General features: G+C 41.1%; 2 protein-coding genes across 3 annotated transcripts; one reads left to right on the top strand and one right to left on the bottom strand.

The window, feature by feature from the left end:
- The first annotated feature begins 12,842 nt into the window (after nt 1-12,842).
- ube2g1b (ubiquitin-conjugating enzyme E2G 1b (UBC7 homolog, yeast)) lies at nt 12,843-14,555 on the top strand. 2 transcript variants are annotated; one of them, XM_061292558.1, is made up of 6 exons: nt 12,847-13,056; nt 13,340-13,442; nt 13,535-13,632; nt 13,706-13,884; nt 13,963-14,056; nt 14,133-14,555. In XM_061292558.1, the coding sequence occupies exons 1-5, from the start codon at nt 13,014-13,016 to the stop codon at nt 14,047-14,049; spliced, it is 510 nt and encodes a 169-aa protein (XP_061148542.1). In that variant the 5' UTR covers nt 12,847-13,013; the 3' UTR covers nt 14,050-14,056; nt 14,133-14,555. The 2 variants fall into 2 exon arrangements, with proteins under 2 accessions (XP_061148541.1, XP_061148542.1); XM_061292557.1 differs by having other exon boundaries at nt 12,843-13,056; nt 13,706-14,056.
- arpc3 (actin related protein 2/3 complex, subunit 3) lies at nt 14,257-16,425 on the bottom strand. The gene is made up of 7 exons (XM_061292559.1): nt 16,274-16,425; nt 15,881-15,980; nt 15,586-15,662; nt 15,374-15,442; nt 15,150-15,276; nt 14,989-15,083; nt 14,257-14,884 (listed from the first exon to the last, which is right to left on the bottom strand). The coding sequence occupies exons 1-7, from the start codon at nt 16,277-16,279 to the stop codon at nt 14,822-14,824; spliced, it is 537 nt and encodes a 178-aa protein (XP_061148543.1). The 5' UTR covers nt 16,280-16,425; the 3' UTR covers nt 14,257-14,821.
- Nucleotides 16,426-16,435: the final 10 nt, after the last annotated feature.

Here is a 16,435-nt window from a genome sequence, read left to right as displayed (position 1 = left end):
AAAGGAACGCAGTGACCCAGCGGACGATGGAGGAGAGCGGCTCTCCCTTCATCCGCCCAACACATCAGCTCAATACAAGGGGAATGAAATATCAAATGTGTATCGGATTCAGAATTCCCCTCTCGGAGGACGTCACTCGAGGAAGCTGAGTCAAGCGGAGGAGGAGTGGATGTAAAATATGAATTCTGACTGTTGCGCTTTGAAATACTGACATACATTGCTTTAGTTGCATTGGGAAAAAATCATGAGCATGCTGTATACGCCTTAGAATATTGATCGTTTCAGATTGGAAGGGTTATGATGATGGGTTTGGACTGACTGGTTGCTTAAAATGGCAGAAATATTGCATAATGTGTAAAAGCCTGGTGGAAAACCTATTACGGTACTGTAAGAAAAATAACAGACCAATTTTGTTGTTTTGCAATGTCAGCCAACAAAAGTTTACACAGCCCTGTTCAAATAAATGTCAGGAAAGAAATTTAAATGGTTTCCAGCCTTAACGTGACCAAAACAACTGAAATGTTATGGTTGCAAAAGTGTGCACACCCTCTAATCACTGGGATATAGTGGTGTTCCTGATTCGTTAATCAATAATGTTAAATGGTAGTCAGTCACTAATTGAAGTGTCTCTGATTAACCCCAAAATAAATTTCAACCGTTCTCCTTTTTTTAACAATTCCAGCAAAAACCTGCAAGTGCAGTCGCGCCCGAGAAATATATTTTTACACTAATATTGGAAACAACTTTGAAGAAAATAGTGCTCTTTGCAAGACATCTATTATAAACCTGTCACATTAATCGACATTATGTCACACTGAGCCGCATTACACTTTAAAAGCCTGCATGGAATCGGTGTCATTAACGTGGTAGGTAAGCCATTAAAGTTGAATAGTACAAAACAGTTTTTTTTTTTTTTAATATGTAGACATTTCACCTTATATACCTGAAACACTTTGTCAGTTGAACTTACCCAGCAGAGAGCCATCAATAATCCAGAGTGGTCACATGTGAGTCCTTCGCTCCAAAATGTGTCTGGCAAGTGACCGACTTGCATAACAATGAAGTCATTGAAGAGTTGTTCACCTGACTGGAAACAAAAAGCTCGTTAGAGGTCGAGGTGGGAGTGAAAATTAAAAAATTAAATAATAAGAATAAAATTTCCCCACCCTAACCCTGTGGTCATAAAAAAACTCCATTCACACCAATTAAATTTCAACAAAAATCGTCACAATTCCGTCAAATCCATTTATTAATTAAGCGTCATCGCCAGAGGTCACCTCGCTTATGAATTGTCGTACCGAAATTGTCCTTCCAAACGGCAGGGGCGTCACAAATAATATCGTTGAAGCTTAACAAATGAGGTGATTCGGCGTGGGTGCGTACTAACGGCATCATGTTGTAAAAGGACAATAAAATGCTCGAATGGAAACCATTTTTGCTCGCTGTGTGATGCTCCTTTTAGATAACGTTTCGTTCACACAAAGGAGCAAACGCGGGAACTGAGAAATGGGAGCAGCTGGAAAGGAAACACATATTGTGATTGAGCTTGTGACAAAGCTAATCACGACTACAGTGCGATTTATTCATAAGGCACAGTTATAACACCGAGCCGGGGACTCGTTTCGACGTTCTGCATTGTCTGCGAGGATTCTTTGTAATTCTGCTCACATATCGGGGAAGGGTTCAATTGAGAGCAGCTCGTAGCCAAGGATGGAGAAGAACGGGTTGAAAGTTCATTGGGAAGCCATTTGAGTTGTTTGATTGAAACAAAAGTGTTAAGAAAATATACGTTTTTCAATTATGCTCCATTTTCACTCGCATAAATATGTCGTCAATAGATTTACAAATCCTACTGGCAACTCACGTCTGAACTCTGCTAGCTATTAGTTAGCTACTATTCAGATAGCGAAAGGTTAGCTGTGGGATATTGCTAAAATAGCATGCTAGCAAATTTGTTTTTCTAAAAATAAAAAGCGCTAAAAATATTATTAAAAATTGGATGAATAATAGATTACCATTAAATCGAGTTGATAAAAACCTACGAACTGCGCTAGCTATGAATTAGCTATCAGCTAAAGTTAATGCTAAAATAGCATGATAGCTTATTAGTTAGTAAAAATGCACAAATGACAGTTTAGAAAATAGATGGATAATCCTGTTTTACAAAAAACAAACGGCAACCACAACCTGCTGCACAAACGAATCCTGGTCCCCAAGTAGGTCCAGTTCTTTCCTCATTTTCACAATAACATTGTTTTTTCTTAAGACGTCAGACCCATAAAATACTTGTCTGAAGACAAAACGACGTTGTAAATAAACAGAGAGGTCACTGCTGCACCAGTCCCAATGACAGGAAGACGTAAACAAACTATTTTCTATACCTGTCTGGTATTTTTCGATAAAAAGCCTTACGATAAACAGAAACCATATAATCAAGGTACATATATACATTAATACACACATGAAAATAGTCACAAGAGCAAAACAAAAGATACTCATCAGTAATCACTTGCTTTGTGTTATCGGGCCCTCTTGGTGCCAGGTTCTGTACTCTGGCTCATGTCAGAAGGGAGTAATTAACATTTATCAGTCTCTAGCAGACCTTTCCCACAGTGGAGAAAATGATGTGTAACCTGCAACATTTTTTTCTTTCTCTCTCTCGCTCTCCCATTGCAATGCACCCTCAACCTTTTCACCTTTCAGGGTGAGGGCTCCGATCAAGGCCCCCTCTGCAATTCAGTGGCAAACACTGAGTCACTGGCAACTGTGTGATTGTGTGCTACCTTCAAAGTTTACCATGGGTTATCCTAAACACAAAATTGAAATACACTTTTAAATCTAAAATGATTTGAAATTTTTTCCATACAGAATTTTCCAATCACAGATACCGTATTTGCCGCACTGTAAGGCGCACCGGATTATAAGGCGCACCTTCAATGAATGGCCCATTTTAAAACTTTGTCCACATATACAATATATACATTTGGCCCGCGGGCCGGACTTTGGACACGCCTGCTGTAGTGGCTCAATATTAGTCCATATATAAGGCGCACTGTCGGCGTTTGAGAAAATTGGAGGTTTTTAGGTGCGCCTTATAGTGCAGAAAATACGGTACCTTCGAAGACTGCTCGATTGGCCGCTGCTGGTGAAAAACATCAACAGTGCCATATGCTCATTGCTTCTTAATGAAATCAAATTAACCCGCGAAGCAGGAAATGAGTTTGATTGAAACATTTGAACCAATTCACAAATTTGATACCTCTTCACCGGATGATATCAATGGCTCCGATATTATTACGTACTACAAAGTCCGACAATATTACATTATTTTAATTGCATGGAGCTTAATTCCAGGTAGCATCAAATTAGTGGAAAAATATTATCAACCTAGATCCTCATTTAGATAACGCTGTTAGAGAAATATTTCTGCCGCTGTTGTTAAGCGGGCGTTGAAAGGTCAACGCTATTCTACCTTTTGTTATATTGATTAGTATGACATGGGTGGATCGTTTCCCGTAACATTTTAGATACTTGATGCGTGCCCTCTTTGCAATTATTGACTACCGGCTTGATGTTGTGTTTTGGGGAATGTACGATCAATTCAATAACCAAATAGTGACGATCACAATGCTATAAGTCGCCGCGTGGACAAATGATTGATCCCTCGATGTCTCTGATTGGCTAATTTTAGCTAGCCGTGACTAATAATTCTATTAGAGGCATAAAAATAATTTTTTATCTTCTTTTAAAATGAGTTTGAATGGCAACTTTGTATTATTGAAGAACTAGACACCTTTTTGTGGTGGAGCACATTAGAAAAGTGTTGAAGTGCAGAAGCAGCATGTTTCATAATGAGTCGGCAACAGTAGAGCGCACTGCAGCAGCGGCGTAAAGAAAGAGGAGCCCTGTTGCACATTAACGTCTGGAGTGGTTTACGAAGCAGATGAAAGCCTTCCACTAATCACATTTGCCAGGAGCTCACTTTTTTTCAACCAATACAATCTTAGGGATTTACCTGCATAAACAGCTTTTTTTTTCTAGGCTCTCATCAGATACAAACATGTAAATCACTTTGATACAGTCATGCTTGATATGGAAAATCAGAATGTTACTTTTGGGTAAGATTTTGTTACATTTGCATTAGAAGAGATGGTGAGTCAGGTGCATTCACATTTTTTTTTATATATTTTTTTATAATGTCGTTTTCCCAAAACAGCTCTCCAAATGACAATCTTGTACGGAAAACGTTTATGCATTCATGAGCCGCCGCGTAACCGCATTCACGACACAAACACAGTTAGCCAATGACACAATTTCGCACGAGTGCGTTTTGTGATTCATTTGGCCACGCCGGATTCACAGCAATTACGATTCTCATTAATTACGAGGAGCTGGCGAACAGAAGAGATAGGTGGAAAAGACTCCTGCGGCAGGTTGACGCCGAATCGCAAATGCAAGATTTAATCAAGTCATGCTTACTGAAAGTACTTATTAGACCGTCTTGTGTAACAAATCTACCTGCTTGTTTAATTCAAGAGGCACAATGCAATAATGGGTATTTTGATGAAACGTAATTAGTTCAAATTGGCAGCTTTATGCATAGCAGTGTCCTCGAGACACCGTTTATTATGCGGATATGGTGCGGTAGCTATTTTATGAAGAGTTGTGGGGGATGGATGGATGGATGGGTGGATGGATGGATGGATGGATGGATGGATGGATGGATGGATGGATGGATGGATGGATGGGTTGATGGATGGGGGGGTCGATGGATGGATTGATGGATAGTTGGATAGTTGGGGGGGTCAATGGGTGGATGGATGGATGGATGGATGGATGGATGGATGGATGGATGGATGGATGGATGGATGGATGGATGGATGGATGGGTGGGGGGTTGATGGATGGATGGATGGATGGATGGATGGATGGATGGATGGTTGGATGGATGGATGGAGGTCAGATAGATGGATGCATGAATAGATGGATGAATAAGTTTCATTTGAAAAGAGTGGCCTCAACCACAAGCTCCATCATTCTTCTAAAACTCAGCGGCGGTCTGATCAATGATAGCACTAATAACAACTGCCACGTCGTCACCGCTGTCTCATCATCCCGACTGACAGAGCCTAGCGGCACCTCTCCCCAGATTGCCTCTGCAGATTAGAACTGCATTAGACAGGCTATTTACCCAGCTAAAGCCCCCCCGCAGGCTCCCCCTTGATTTTGTTTGCCTACCAAAAACACCCCACGGAGGACATCACAACCTTTTTCAAAGTGAGAAATCACCGCTTCATGTATATTTCTCTGGTGACTTCTGATAAAAAAAAAAAAAACGAACTCAGCAATGGCGTTTTGAGGTAACTTCGCGGTGAAGATAATTCGCGGTCTTTCATAATTTTCAGTTTTCCCCACTTGGTGTGTAGCGTTCATTACATGGGCCAGAACCAAGGTGGCATCATTGACACAAATTTAAAGGTTAGCTTGGAACAAAACCACTTGCCCTTTTACTCTAATAAATATGCAGGAACCTCGGCGATGAAAAAGTGCCCATTCGCATCTATACATCAGGGGTGAATATATATTTTACACCCTCTTCTAAAAGAATGACCAAATTTCGGTTCGGGAACATCCGTTCCACTCGATGCCTGCGATGTGTGTGACAGAAAAAAAAAAAAAAAAAAGAGTCATTAATCACCTCGCAGCTCTCGGTAGTAACCGTCATTAGAACAAACGGGCATATTGCACCCGTGGCTTCCCTTGACATCAACACTTAACCATTAATCACCCAAATCACTTTGGAAGGGGGTGAGAAGAATCTTCATTGACGCGGAAAAAAAAAGAAAAGTTACTTTAATCCGAGCATTATCGCATTTGTGACCCTTTACGATGAAAGTTGAACTCATTCACTGCCGGTTATCCAATGTACGTTTTGACGTCTATTCTCGTCAATGGTAGTGAACGTTTCCGACAACGAATGTTCCGAAAGAACAAAGTGTATAATCTGTGGAAACTGAATCTAAATTTAGACGAGCGATTTTGATCTGAATTTCCCAACAAAAACAAATCAACCAATCACCTTTCAAGTCTCAAAGGTCTTTTTAAATTTATTCCGTCAGCTCTTTCCTCAACGGAGATGCAAAACAAAAACATTTCCGAAGCAACCCATCTGGCACGTTAGATTAATTGCTCCCAATTTTTATTCACAGGTGTAAAAAGAACTTCTCTTTCAACACAATAGGTATTTAGATATAAATGACCCGTTATGATAATGTCATTCTCTTGTTGCTCACATTTCCCAAAAGGTTGTTTTAAATTTTACGAGTGCCAATCTGTCCGTGCAAAAAAGGAGAGGAATTACTTGAATGAATCTCGTCTCTGGCGGTCTATTATCGGTTCCGGCTCTCTCTCGGAGATTGGGCCCGCCGTGCGACTGGTCCCGATAGACAAAATGGAAAAGCAAAATGTCATATTTCCTCCACCACTCTTTAATTCATGAGTCCCTCCCGCCTTATCGGACCGCTGGAGTCTTGACCTGTTTTACTTTCCGCTTGCGTCCATTGTGCGTGGGTGTTATTCCACCCCTGAAGACTTCTGTCTTCCCCTCACCGAACACCGCGCCAGGGCAAAGGGTCCCTCGGTTCCTCCCGCGGTGCTGATAACACCTCACACATCCCGAGTCAAGGGGATGGGGTAGGATAAGGCTTTCAGACTTCAGAATTGCTTTTCTTAAATTTGATTAGCATTTCATGCTGTTCCATTTTCTCGCCCTGCTCCAAGGGCAAGAAGTGGGATTATGCGGTCCACTTCCCGTGCATGATGTTACGGAACAAATGCATTAGGAGGGCCGGCGTTTGGAAAACCGAGGCTACGCTTTTGATCTTTCAGCCGTGGCGCCCTACGACTTTGGAAAAATGATAAATAATGAGGCGTTAATTGGGTGAATGGTGAAATTGCGGTGAGAAAGCGACCGTGCAAAAGACCGTGTTTGGTTTTGTCAAAATCGTGACGTCAAAAGAATAATTCCGTACAAGTTGTTCTCTGATTCCGGGAACGTCGGAGCCGATCTCGAATGACTCAGGAGCGAGCGGCGCGGTACATTCTGGAGTGATTGGCACTCGGTGATTGCGGTTGATTGTGCAGAGTTGAAAAGGACCTGATGTTTTTTTTTTCTTAAATGTCGTAGCTGAAGGATTGCTGGCTTTGGCTACTAAAATGTTCATCTCTGCTACAGTTCTGCTTTTTTGGTCACCAATGAGAAGTTAAAATAATGTTTGTTTCTACTTCTGACTTTAAGATGATGGATTTAGGTTTTGTTGAAAACACAAGGATGCTAATAAGATTCCTTCCTATATTTTCATTCATTATTATTTTTTTAAGAAGAACAGACTCGCCAACGACAGATGAATCATTCACAGAAACAGCAAACGCAATAACTTCTGGTCTTAACACTTAATAACAGGACAGCATAACATTATGTTCTTCTTAATGTGATAATACACGCGAAGATTTAAGCTGTTTTCTTTTGACAGCTGCGTGCAAGATGAGGTGGCAAGTGTGAGCTATTATCCCGCCGTGACTTCCCATCAATCATAGCGGGCGGAGTCATATTTAAAATGAAAAGAGGCACAGCTGCAAAGACGGCCCAGCTATCTGTCTTGTCCTTCATTATTGTCTTTTTCCATTTGCATTGATTGGCTATGTAAAAAAAAAATAAAAATGGCGGCTGAGAAGGGAAGATTTAGGAATAGGCGGTTGTGCTCTGGAGGCAACGATATGCTAGAAGGACTTTGACTTAGCTAGCATGGACAGATTAATCGATGATTAAAATAATCGTTTGCGAGTCGCGCTGAAATTGAAAAATGCGCAAGGGGATCGGAGTTGTGAATGATCGGTACTGGAGCATTAAAATCCGGATCTGATCACAACATTACAAATCATTTCCTATTTGAGGAGCAATTCACTAATGAGGTGCAATTCACTAATATTGAGGAGCAATTTCAGGTTCAGCCTTAGTCCAGCCTGGTCACAAGGAGGTCAAATAGACGGCATCCATCAACAAAGAAAATACCGGATAGATTCCCAAATGGCCTCTTCCCAGCCCTTGCAGCCACTCCAGAGTGATGACGGCCTTGTCGGGGATAAAAACCAGATCCATCCGTGTGATTTGTGGTCAGTGTGGCGATTTCAATACCCGTCTATGGCTTGATAAATGCGATTGCGATGAAATTGCCGTCCCCTGCATCCATTGCGAAACCGAAGAAGGCTCGTCGTGCAAAGTAGACACGATCCAAACAAAAGCAATTGCGGTCGAAACTATGACTGTCTTTGATCACGGCTTTTAAAGAAAAAAAAAAACAGCAACCACAAAAGAAAAAAAATAATTCAGACTGCCAGAGTAGATATCAAGGACCCAAATCAATAGGCCCATTTGAAGTCAAATAGGGCGATTCACTTCGGCTTCACTTGACAGCTTCTCTCAAGACTGGAGTGCCCGCTGGATAACCGTTGTCGACAAGAGAGAGACGCTGTAATCGAAAGATCAGTAAACGCAAAAGATTCGATGCCTAAGTCCATTCTCGCCGCGAGCTGTCGGACAGGGAAAAGAAATCTGCATTTTTCTGCCTAAGTACCTGGCTCAATCTTTTGGATTTTAAATTACCACAAAGGCACCTCCATATTCTCTGGGGAAATGTATCATCTTACCAACTGCATATATTTTGTTTCAATTGTAGCGAGTCAGGCGCCCAATATTGGCTCAGGCCGGAGGGAACTGCAGCGCTTCTATTGTAATTAGGAGCGTATTCGCTTTACCTGGGAGACAAGGAAGAGTGGCCGCTGGCATTTGATTGGTGCAAAACATAAGACGCGTATCCATCCAATCGAAGACCACATATGAAAGAGGCCAAGGTCGGATTTGAAAAAAAATTGGAATTGAACTTTTTTTTTTTTTTATCTGATCTGAGTAAAACAATCAGAAGTGAGCTGCAGTGTGATTACAATCTTAAATTCAACCAGTTTGTGTTTTGGAATCATTGCCGAGATACACTGGGCAATAAAAAATGAAATCTTTCAAATGTTTTCGCTATACGGTAATTTTCGGACTATAAGTCGCGTTTCTTTTCATAGTTTGGGTGGGGGGGGGGGGTTCGACTTATACTCAGGAGCGACTTATATACATATATATGTTTTTCTTTTCACTTTTTTGGGCATTTTATGGCTGGTGCGATTTATACTCCGGTGCGACTTATAGTCCGAAAATTACGGTATATTTAAAAAACAGTACATTGGTATATATAAAAAATATATTGGCCAAAACAAAAATCTCTCAAACTTTTAAGGGAATTTTCTGTATATATTTAAAAGTGGCATAGTGTGGTCATCAATTCCAACCAATTCTGACTTCCCTAAAGAATCAAATTACATCATCACCATAAGAACGCAACTGCATGATAAACCTTGGACCATCCGTGTTGTCTTCTACATGATATCTACTATATTGAAAAAATACACTGCACCGACAGAATGGGGAAAAACGACGCTGCAAAAGAAATCAGGCCGAGATGACAAAAAAGGACGCGAGCACACGGCGGGAAATGAAAATGTAAAACGTGTGACTTCCATCAGATTTATCCAGATCTCAAGAATAAGTAGAGTGCCTAGGCTTATTGGCATGAGAGCCTAAACGTGATTACGCTAACCCTCGTTCTGCTTGCAACACCTGCGCTCATCATGTCAAGTAATAACCTCACATTCAGACGGAGATTATCCGTAATCTTATTTCTGCCTCTTGAGTCTCGCTCGCATTTGATAACTGCCCGTACGGCAAATTAATTTGCATGGATTCCTTTCAATTAAACACACATGGAATACTTTGGGCATCCCTCAAAAATGGACACACAAACAAATGACCTTGAAGAGGATTTTCTCCTTCCATGTGTTAGCCATCAATCGCTAACACATAGCTAGCTTGTTTTCTGTCACAGTCTCTCTCGTGGATGATCTGCGTAGCATGATACATTAACCAGGCCAATTGCGTTTTCATCCTGTAATCTCGCAAATCAATGTTGTTGTAGCCTTTTACGCTCACGCGTAAAATGGAACACTGATAAACACCGAACGGCTCCCATTCGTGACCAGACACCAACCGAGAGGACAAGGGCATCTATTTCGGGTGGTCAGCCTGAGGGGGCCGTATCTTATTTTACAAGGTTGCGTTAAAATGGACCAAACGCCACGCGTGGTGCCATTAAGGGCCGCTGCGGAAACAAGCCCACGACGCGCATTACGTTTCGCTTTTACGGCGGCATTTCATTTGTCGGAAGTTTAACATCAATGAGGACTCCTAAGGGTGGGACATAACGGGCACTCAAAGTTGTGAGCAGGATAATCAGAGAAAGGATTTACCGTATTTCCTAACCTCTGTTCTGGTTTTCCGTGTCGGGGAAAAAAATTAAATGTTTATCCAAGTTTGTTTTTATTTACCTTTTGTTCTTTTTCAGGGATTAGTAAGTCCCGATTCTGGTTACTCATGGAAAATGGCGATACCAGCCATTCAATAAATAAAGTCGAATGGAGTAAGTCCTCCTTGGCAGTAGGTGGCGCTATACCATGGCAGTTGCATCAGAAGCAAAGGTCTTTCTTTACATTTTTGCTCCTGCGTTAAATAAAAGTCCAAGAGGTATCGGTTCTCGGTATCGAGTTCTCAAAGAGTCGACACTCCTACTCTTATCAGTCTGGAAAAAAAAGTATTTTTAGATCATAATGACTTCTGAATCTACGCTCAAGAAAATGTCACATTCCCATATTTTCGAACTATTTCGCAATTCTTATTATAGTTTGTGCAAAACCCTTTTTACAACCCAGTTACATATTAAAAATCACACACTGCTAAGTAAACGCCCAGCTACCTGTTAGTCATTTTCGACTGGACCGATAATTTCCGGCCAGATTGGAGTACTCCATTTATATCTACGTAGGGGCGAGTGAATTTACATCAAGGCAGGATGCAATCAGCCCTGGCAGGGGGTCACGCTCTGCCCCTGCGGGGGCGTAACGCTCCATTATTTCAATGAGGGCATATCAATGGGAAAATAAGCACAATCAAGAGGTTGGACAGGTCAATCAAACGGGAACACCAGATGGAGAAAGAATCACGATTGCGGCCTTTCAAATACATCCCTGACTTTGGTTGGCGTCTTCGTGTATTATGAGCCAGCGTTTGTATTTCTTTAAACGTTACAGACAGTGAGAGAGCAGTGAGACTTTCCCCAAAGATTATATTGGGACAGAAAAAGTCATGTTCTTATCTTACATATTTGCTTTGCAGGGATAAAGAAAAGTGTTGTGGGGTTTTGGAATTTTCTCGTCTGTGTGTTTGACTTGTACAAATGGAGAGTAATCTTTCATGCTCACTAGCCGTGTTTGGAAAGATGGGGGAAAAAGGAGATAGAAAAAGTATGTATGGTCTGCCTCGCTGATTCAGATCTCAAAAAAAAAAAAAATTCCTGAGTGGGTGCTCTATCGTCTTCACATATTTCCAAAACATGGACGTTTGAGTCTCTTCTCTATGAGTGTGAATGGCTGCTTGTCCAACTGGTGATCAACTGGCAACCAGTGCAGGCGACCACTTTAACTGGGATACGCTACTACCTGACTAAAGTGGCAATCTTATGAACTCAACAAAAAATTAATGTATGAATGTTGAGGTAAAGGTAAGCTTGGCTGCAAGGACAGTCAGCGGCTTTTTGTTGAATATCTGTGACACGCTGCCCCCTGTTGGAAGCTAGCAACAATGCAGGTTCCACTGCAGAATTAAAAGTAACCTTTAGTTTTCATTTCCTCTCCTTCTTGTCACTATTATTATTTGTATGTATTTATTTTTTATTATTTTAGTTTGGATTTGTGAAATGGATGAGTAGAAAAAGTCAACACGCCTCTGTTGTGTTGTCAGAATGAGGAGTTAAAAAAAAAAAAAAACTTCCTGCCATAAAACATTGCAACAATTCAAATCAACAATATAACTTCAATTTAAAGTGCAAGCAACTTTCACTCTCAGCAAATTGTTTTACATAAAAGCGATGATGATTAATGGTAGGTTGAAATGAGCAACATTCAGTGACCTTTGAGGCAACCTTTATTGAAGATGCCTAACCTTTTCTTAGAGAGAAAATTCTTATTGCCCGAGGAATAATAATGCCACAGTTTTTTTTTTTTTTAACCCTCCATGTGCTTAAATTACTGCTTGCTCACTACTTAGTAGTTCCATTTATTCCCCTTGTATAGAGTGGGCCTCTGCAACTATTTTGCAAATTAAAAAAAAAATATATATATATATATATATATATATATATATATATATCAGCTTTTGGACTTAAGCCTCTGTTGTTATTATTTTTTTTTTTTTTATTTAGCAATTCTGCACGTCCAGATTCTAGTTTGTACAAAATTTCTTCAGTCATAGAATATTTGTGCAAATTTGAATCAGAAATAGCATCATCGATTCTATTTTGGACTTGCTAAGTAGCCTGACGGCCTGATGCTCCACCTTTTTTGTTGTTTTTCTGAATTTATCGCAATAAATTAAACCTGACAAACCCCAAAGCTTCTCTCAAAAGAAAAAAAAAGAAAAAGAGCGCTTCGGAAATTGCCGAGGTTTGCCGAACTCACCCGAAGTAACCCGAAGTAACGCATGTTGGTCCTCTATTTCGCCCTTATTTCAGTGTAACAAATCTTACAATCAAACGTCATATAAGTTGAATTCTAACTGTTTTTTAAATACTGAAGGAAAATATTTGTCTCTTAGACTTCCGGTGAGCTTTTATACCCACCCGTTTATTTTGAAAGAGCGTCATACCTCTTTTTACGGCCAGCGACGTCCGCTTTCCATAATTAGAGAACGACGAAACGTGGATGTTGTCAAATGTCTTATTCACCAGGATCTGTTGTCTGACTATTTAATTCAAAGTTCCTTTTAAATAGCAGATTGGGAAAATTTTAGTCAAGTGAACAAAAATGACGGGACAGTCGGCTTTGTTGCTACGTAAACAATTAGCAGGTAAGTTAGCCAAGCGGTGCTACTGCCAACGAGAGGCACAGCTCGCTAACAACAACAATTTGTTGAGTTAAAATACATTTCTGTGTAATTCTGTAATAGTGAAACAAGAGTGAGCACTTGTAAGATTAGCTAGCCGCACTTAATCACTGGCTTGCACGTGAAGTTCTGTGTGCACGAGGACTAGTGAAAGGATTCGATGCCTTGTTGCGCAGTCGACGGTGTTGTTTACCTGTTTACCATTTTCTTGGTGATCACGTCTCAGCAAACAATTATAACCTTTCAGATCTGAACAAGAACCCCGTAGAAGGCTTCTCGGCTGGTCTTGTGGACGATAATGACATCTTTCAGTGGGAAGTCGTCGTTATTGGACCACAGGACACACTCTTGTAAGTGATCATCCTGTCATTGGCTTGGAAATGCTTGGTAGGAAATAAAAAAACAAGGGCTTAAAATTGAACTGCTGGTTTTTATTTTGTAGTGAAGGAGGTTTCTTCAAGGCCACGTTAACATTTCCAAGGGATTATCCTTTGAGACCACCAAAAATGAAGTTCATCACGGAAATCTGGCATCCAAATGGTTTGTAATTTTTTTATTTTTTCATGTGTGACGTCATCTACTACTCCAAGTCAATGAGTTGTCTTTTGGCCAGTTGCAAAAAACGGTGACGTATGCATCTCAATCCTGCACGAGCCCGGAGAAGACAAGTATGGGTATGAGAAGCCGGAGGAACGCTGGTTGCCAATCCATACGGTGGAGACCATCATGATCAGCGTCATCTCCATGTTGGCAGACCCCAACGGAGACTCACCCGCAAATGTGGACGCGGCGGTAAGTTGGTGTGCGATTGTCGACACCTTTTGTGGGAAAGACCGAATGTTCACATGTGTATGTGTGGCGCCTTTGCAGAAAGAGTGGCGTGATGATCCCAGAGGTGTTTTTAAAAAAAAGGTTGCACGTTGTGTGCGGAAAAGTCAAGAGATGGCTTTTGACTGACGTCTCAGTAAGTGCAACAATTTCAAATGTGATTGAGTGGCGGATAATCAGCGAGAGCTTGATCAACTTGTGTCATTTTTCAGATTGAAGATTAAACGAGTGGTACAACAAAGTCCACTTCGGAGTTCTGACCCATCATATTTCCGGACTTCAAAAGATTCAGCAAAAGCCATCAGTTGTTTATTTCCCCCCCCCCCCCCCCCCCCCCCCCCAAGAATCTCAATCCATATTTTAGTTTTCCCTTCATATAAAGTATTTATTTTTAAACAAGAACCTTTTTTTTTTTTTTTAAATAAGTCTGCCACACTGAGCCATACAGTGCCTTTTATAAAACCAAACTGAGGGCTAGTGTTGTAGAAAAACAAAAAGGGCATATCAGAATAGAATGCATGTCGTTTACAATCTTTGCTGTGGCGAGTGTTATTAAATAGAGTAGTTGTGTGAAATTGATTTGTTTTGTTTTGGAGGATAGTGCTGTTAAATAAATTTCAACCGTTACCAACTCATTTGAATGCATGTGTCATTTTTAAATGGGTGAACATTTTATGATTTAAAAGGATCATAGTAAATTGAAAATCAACTAAATTTCCCGCATCCACAATAACTTTATTGAATCAAGCACCAGCTCAATTTAAACGTACACTTATGTGACAACATGTCCTTAGCAACAGTATAAAATTGCTCTGCAAAAAGCACAAATCCGATCTTAAGAAATAAAGCGTCCATAAGGTGAGGCTCGGATGTTAACGCCGTGCGCCCCCCCCCTACCGGTTTACTGTCCTGGAGCAGACAGGCTCTTGTTCATGAACTGCTTCTTGACAAAACACATCCACCACTGCAAGAAACAAACAGAGGAGCATGCTTACACTTCTTTGCGAGCAAGAAGATTATTTGCTCCATAGATAAGTGCAATTTTACATTTTGTGTGTGTAGTCTCACCTTGCTGGGTTTGTCCGTCACAGGATCGAACACACGCTCGCATAGCCTCAAGCCGGTCTCCTGTCTGATCTGCTGGAGGTAAAGCCTCATTGTGTCTGGACAAGGTTGGAGAACGTCAAGAGATTATGTTTGACCACAAACATTGCATGGTTTTATCTCACCTTCCTCCTGCCTGTTAGCGGGCTTGGCGTACATGGCGTTGAGCGGAAAGCCGGGCTCTCCTGGAATGGGGAAGTGGGTAATGCCCAGCGTGTACATCTCCTTCTCCCCTTGGCCCCTGGAGCTGCACTGCAAAGGGTAAAAAAAAACACTTATCGACAAGCTGTTCGGCAGCGTTAGTGGATTTTTTTGTTTTGGGGGGGGGGGGGGGGGGGAGATTTGTCACCTTTTGCAGCTTCTTTAGACACTCCGAAATATAGAGTGTGATGTAGATCAACGTCCTGTCTGCCTCATTCTTAAAAGAAAAAAACAGACACATTCATAGAGCAGCAATGAAATTGCAAACTTCCAGTCTGGGCAATGAGAGGCAAGCAAGCTAGGGCATGTAAAGGAATGAAGTGCGCACAACGACATTGACGTTGGAAAAATGCATCTCACCTTGATTTCGTAGTTTTTGAAAAATACATTAGCCTTGAAATAGTAGATAGCCTCGTCGATGATGTCAGAATCGATTCCTGCGATGGACAAAAACAGACTACTTGATAATCAGTTTTTTTGGAATCATGTCATAATTATGCAAGCAGAATGTTTTGTCACTTCGGAAAATAGTATTAGTATGTTTGATAAGGATTTAAATGAATTTATCAGATCACCTAGAAACGTATTCTGTGAACAGGAAGTCACCCACTGACTAATCAACTAATCAAGTTTAAGAAACAGGAAATACGCTTACCATCTCCTCTCGCTGGTCCCTTAAACTGAGTTTTAAGGGGCATTAAAGCCATGTTCCCCACCGACCTGGTGTTCTCCTCCTGCATGGTTGAATGATAGGCCTGGCAAGAGAGGTTCAACATATCTGATGACAAATCCCAAACTCTAAAGCGTCTGCTTGCATTACTCCCTAAATGTCGCAATTTAGTAATTGTTTGCGCTGACATTTGAAATAAGGTTAAACATCAGTAGATACTGAATAAAGCGCGTACAAGCTATTTTATTAAGGAACGACTGCTAACCCTGCTAGCCATCGATGCTAACATCATAGTTAGCCCGCTCAACAGCGTCCCTTTGATTTGTTTTGCTACCTTTTCGGTTATTAACCGACCATAAAAGAGTGGAATGCACTTACCGGCATGTTGAGGGACAAATAACGTAATTCAACCACCTCAGCGATGAATATTAGCACCGTAAGATGCTGCTTCCGCTTGTCCCACCCTTCTGTTGAAACAGGAAGAGGCCACACAGCATTTTGCAAGACGGACACAAGAGGGCGCCATAAACACCCGAGAAC

This window comes from Syngnathus typhle, linkage group LG12, assembly GCF_033458585.1.
Source record: "Syngnathus typhle isolate RoL2023-S1 ecotype Sweden linkage group LG12, RoL_Styp_1.0, whole genome shotgun sequence".
NCBI classification, from domain to species: Eukaryota; Metazoa; Chordata; class Actinopteri; order Syngnathiformes; family Syngnathidae; genus Syngnathus; species Syngnathus typhle.
This window is presented reverse-complemented; position numbering and strand designations above follow the sequence as displayed.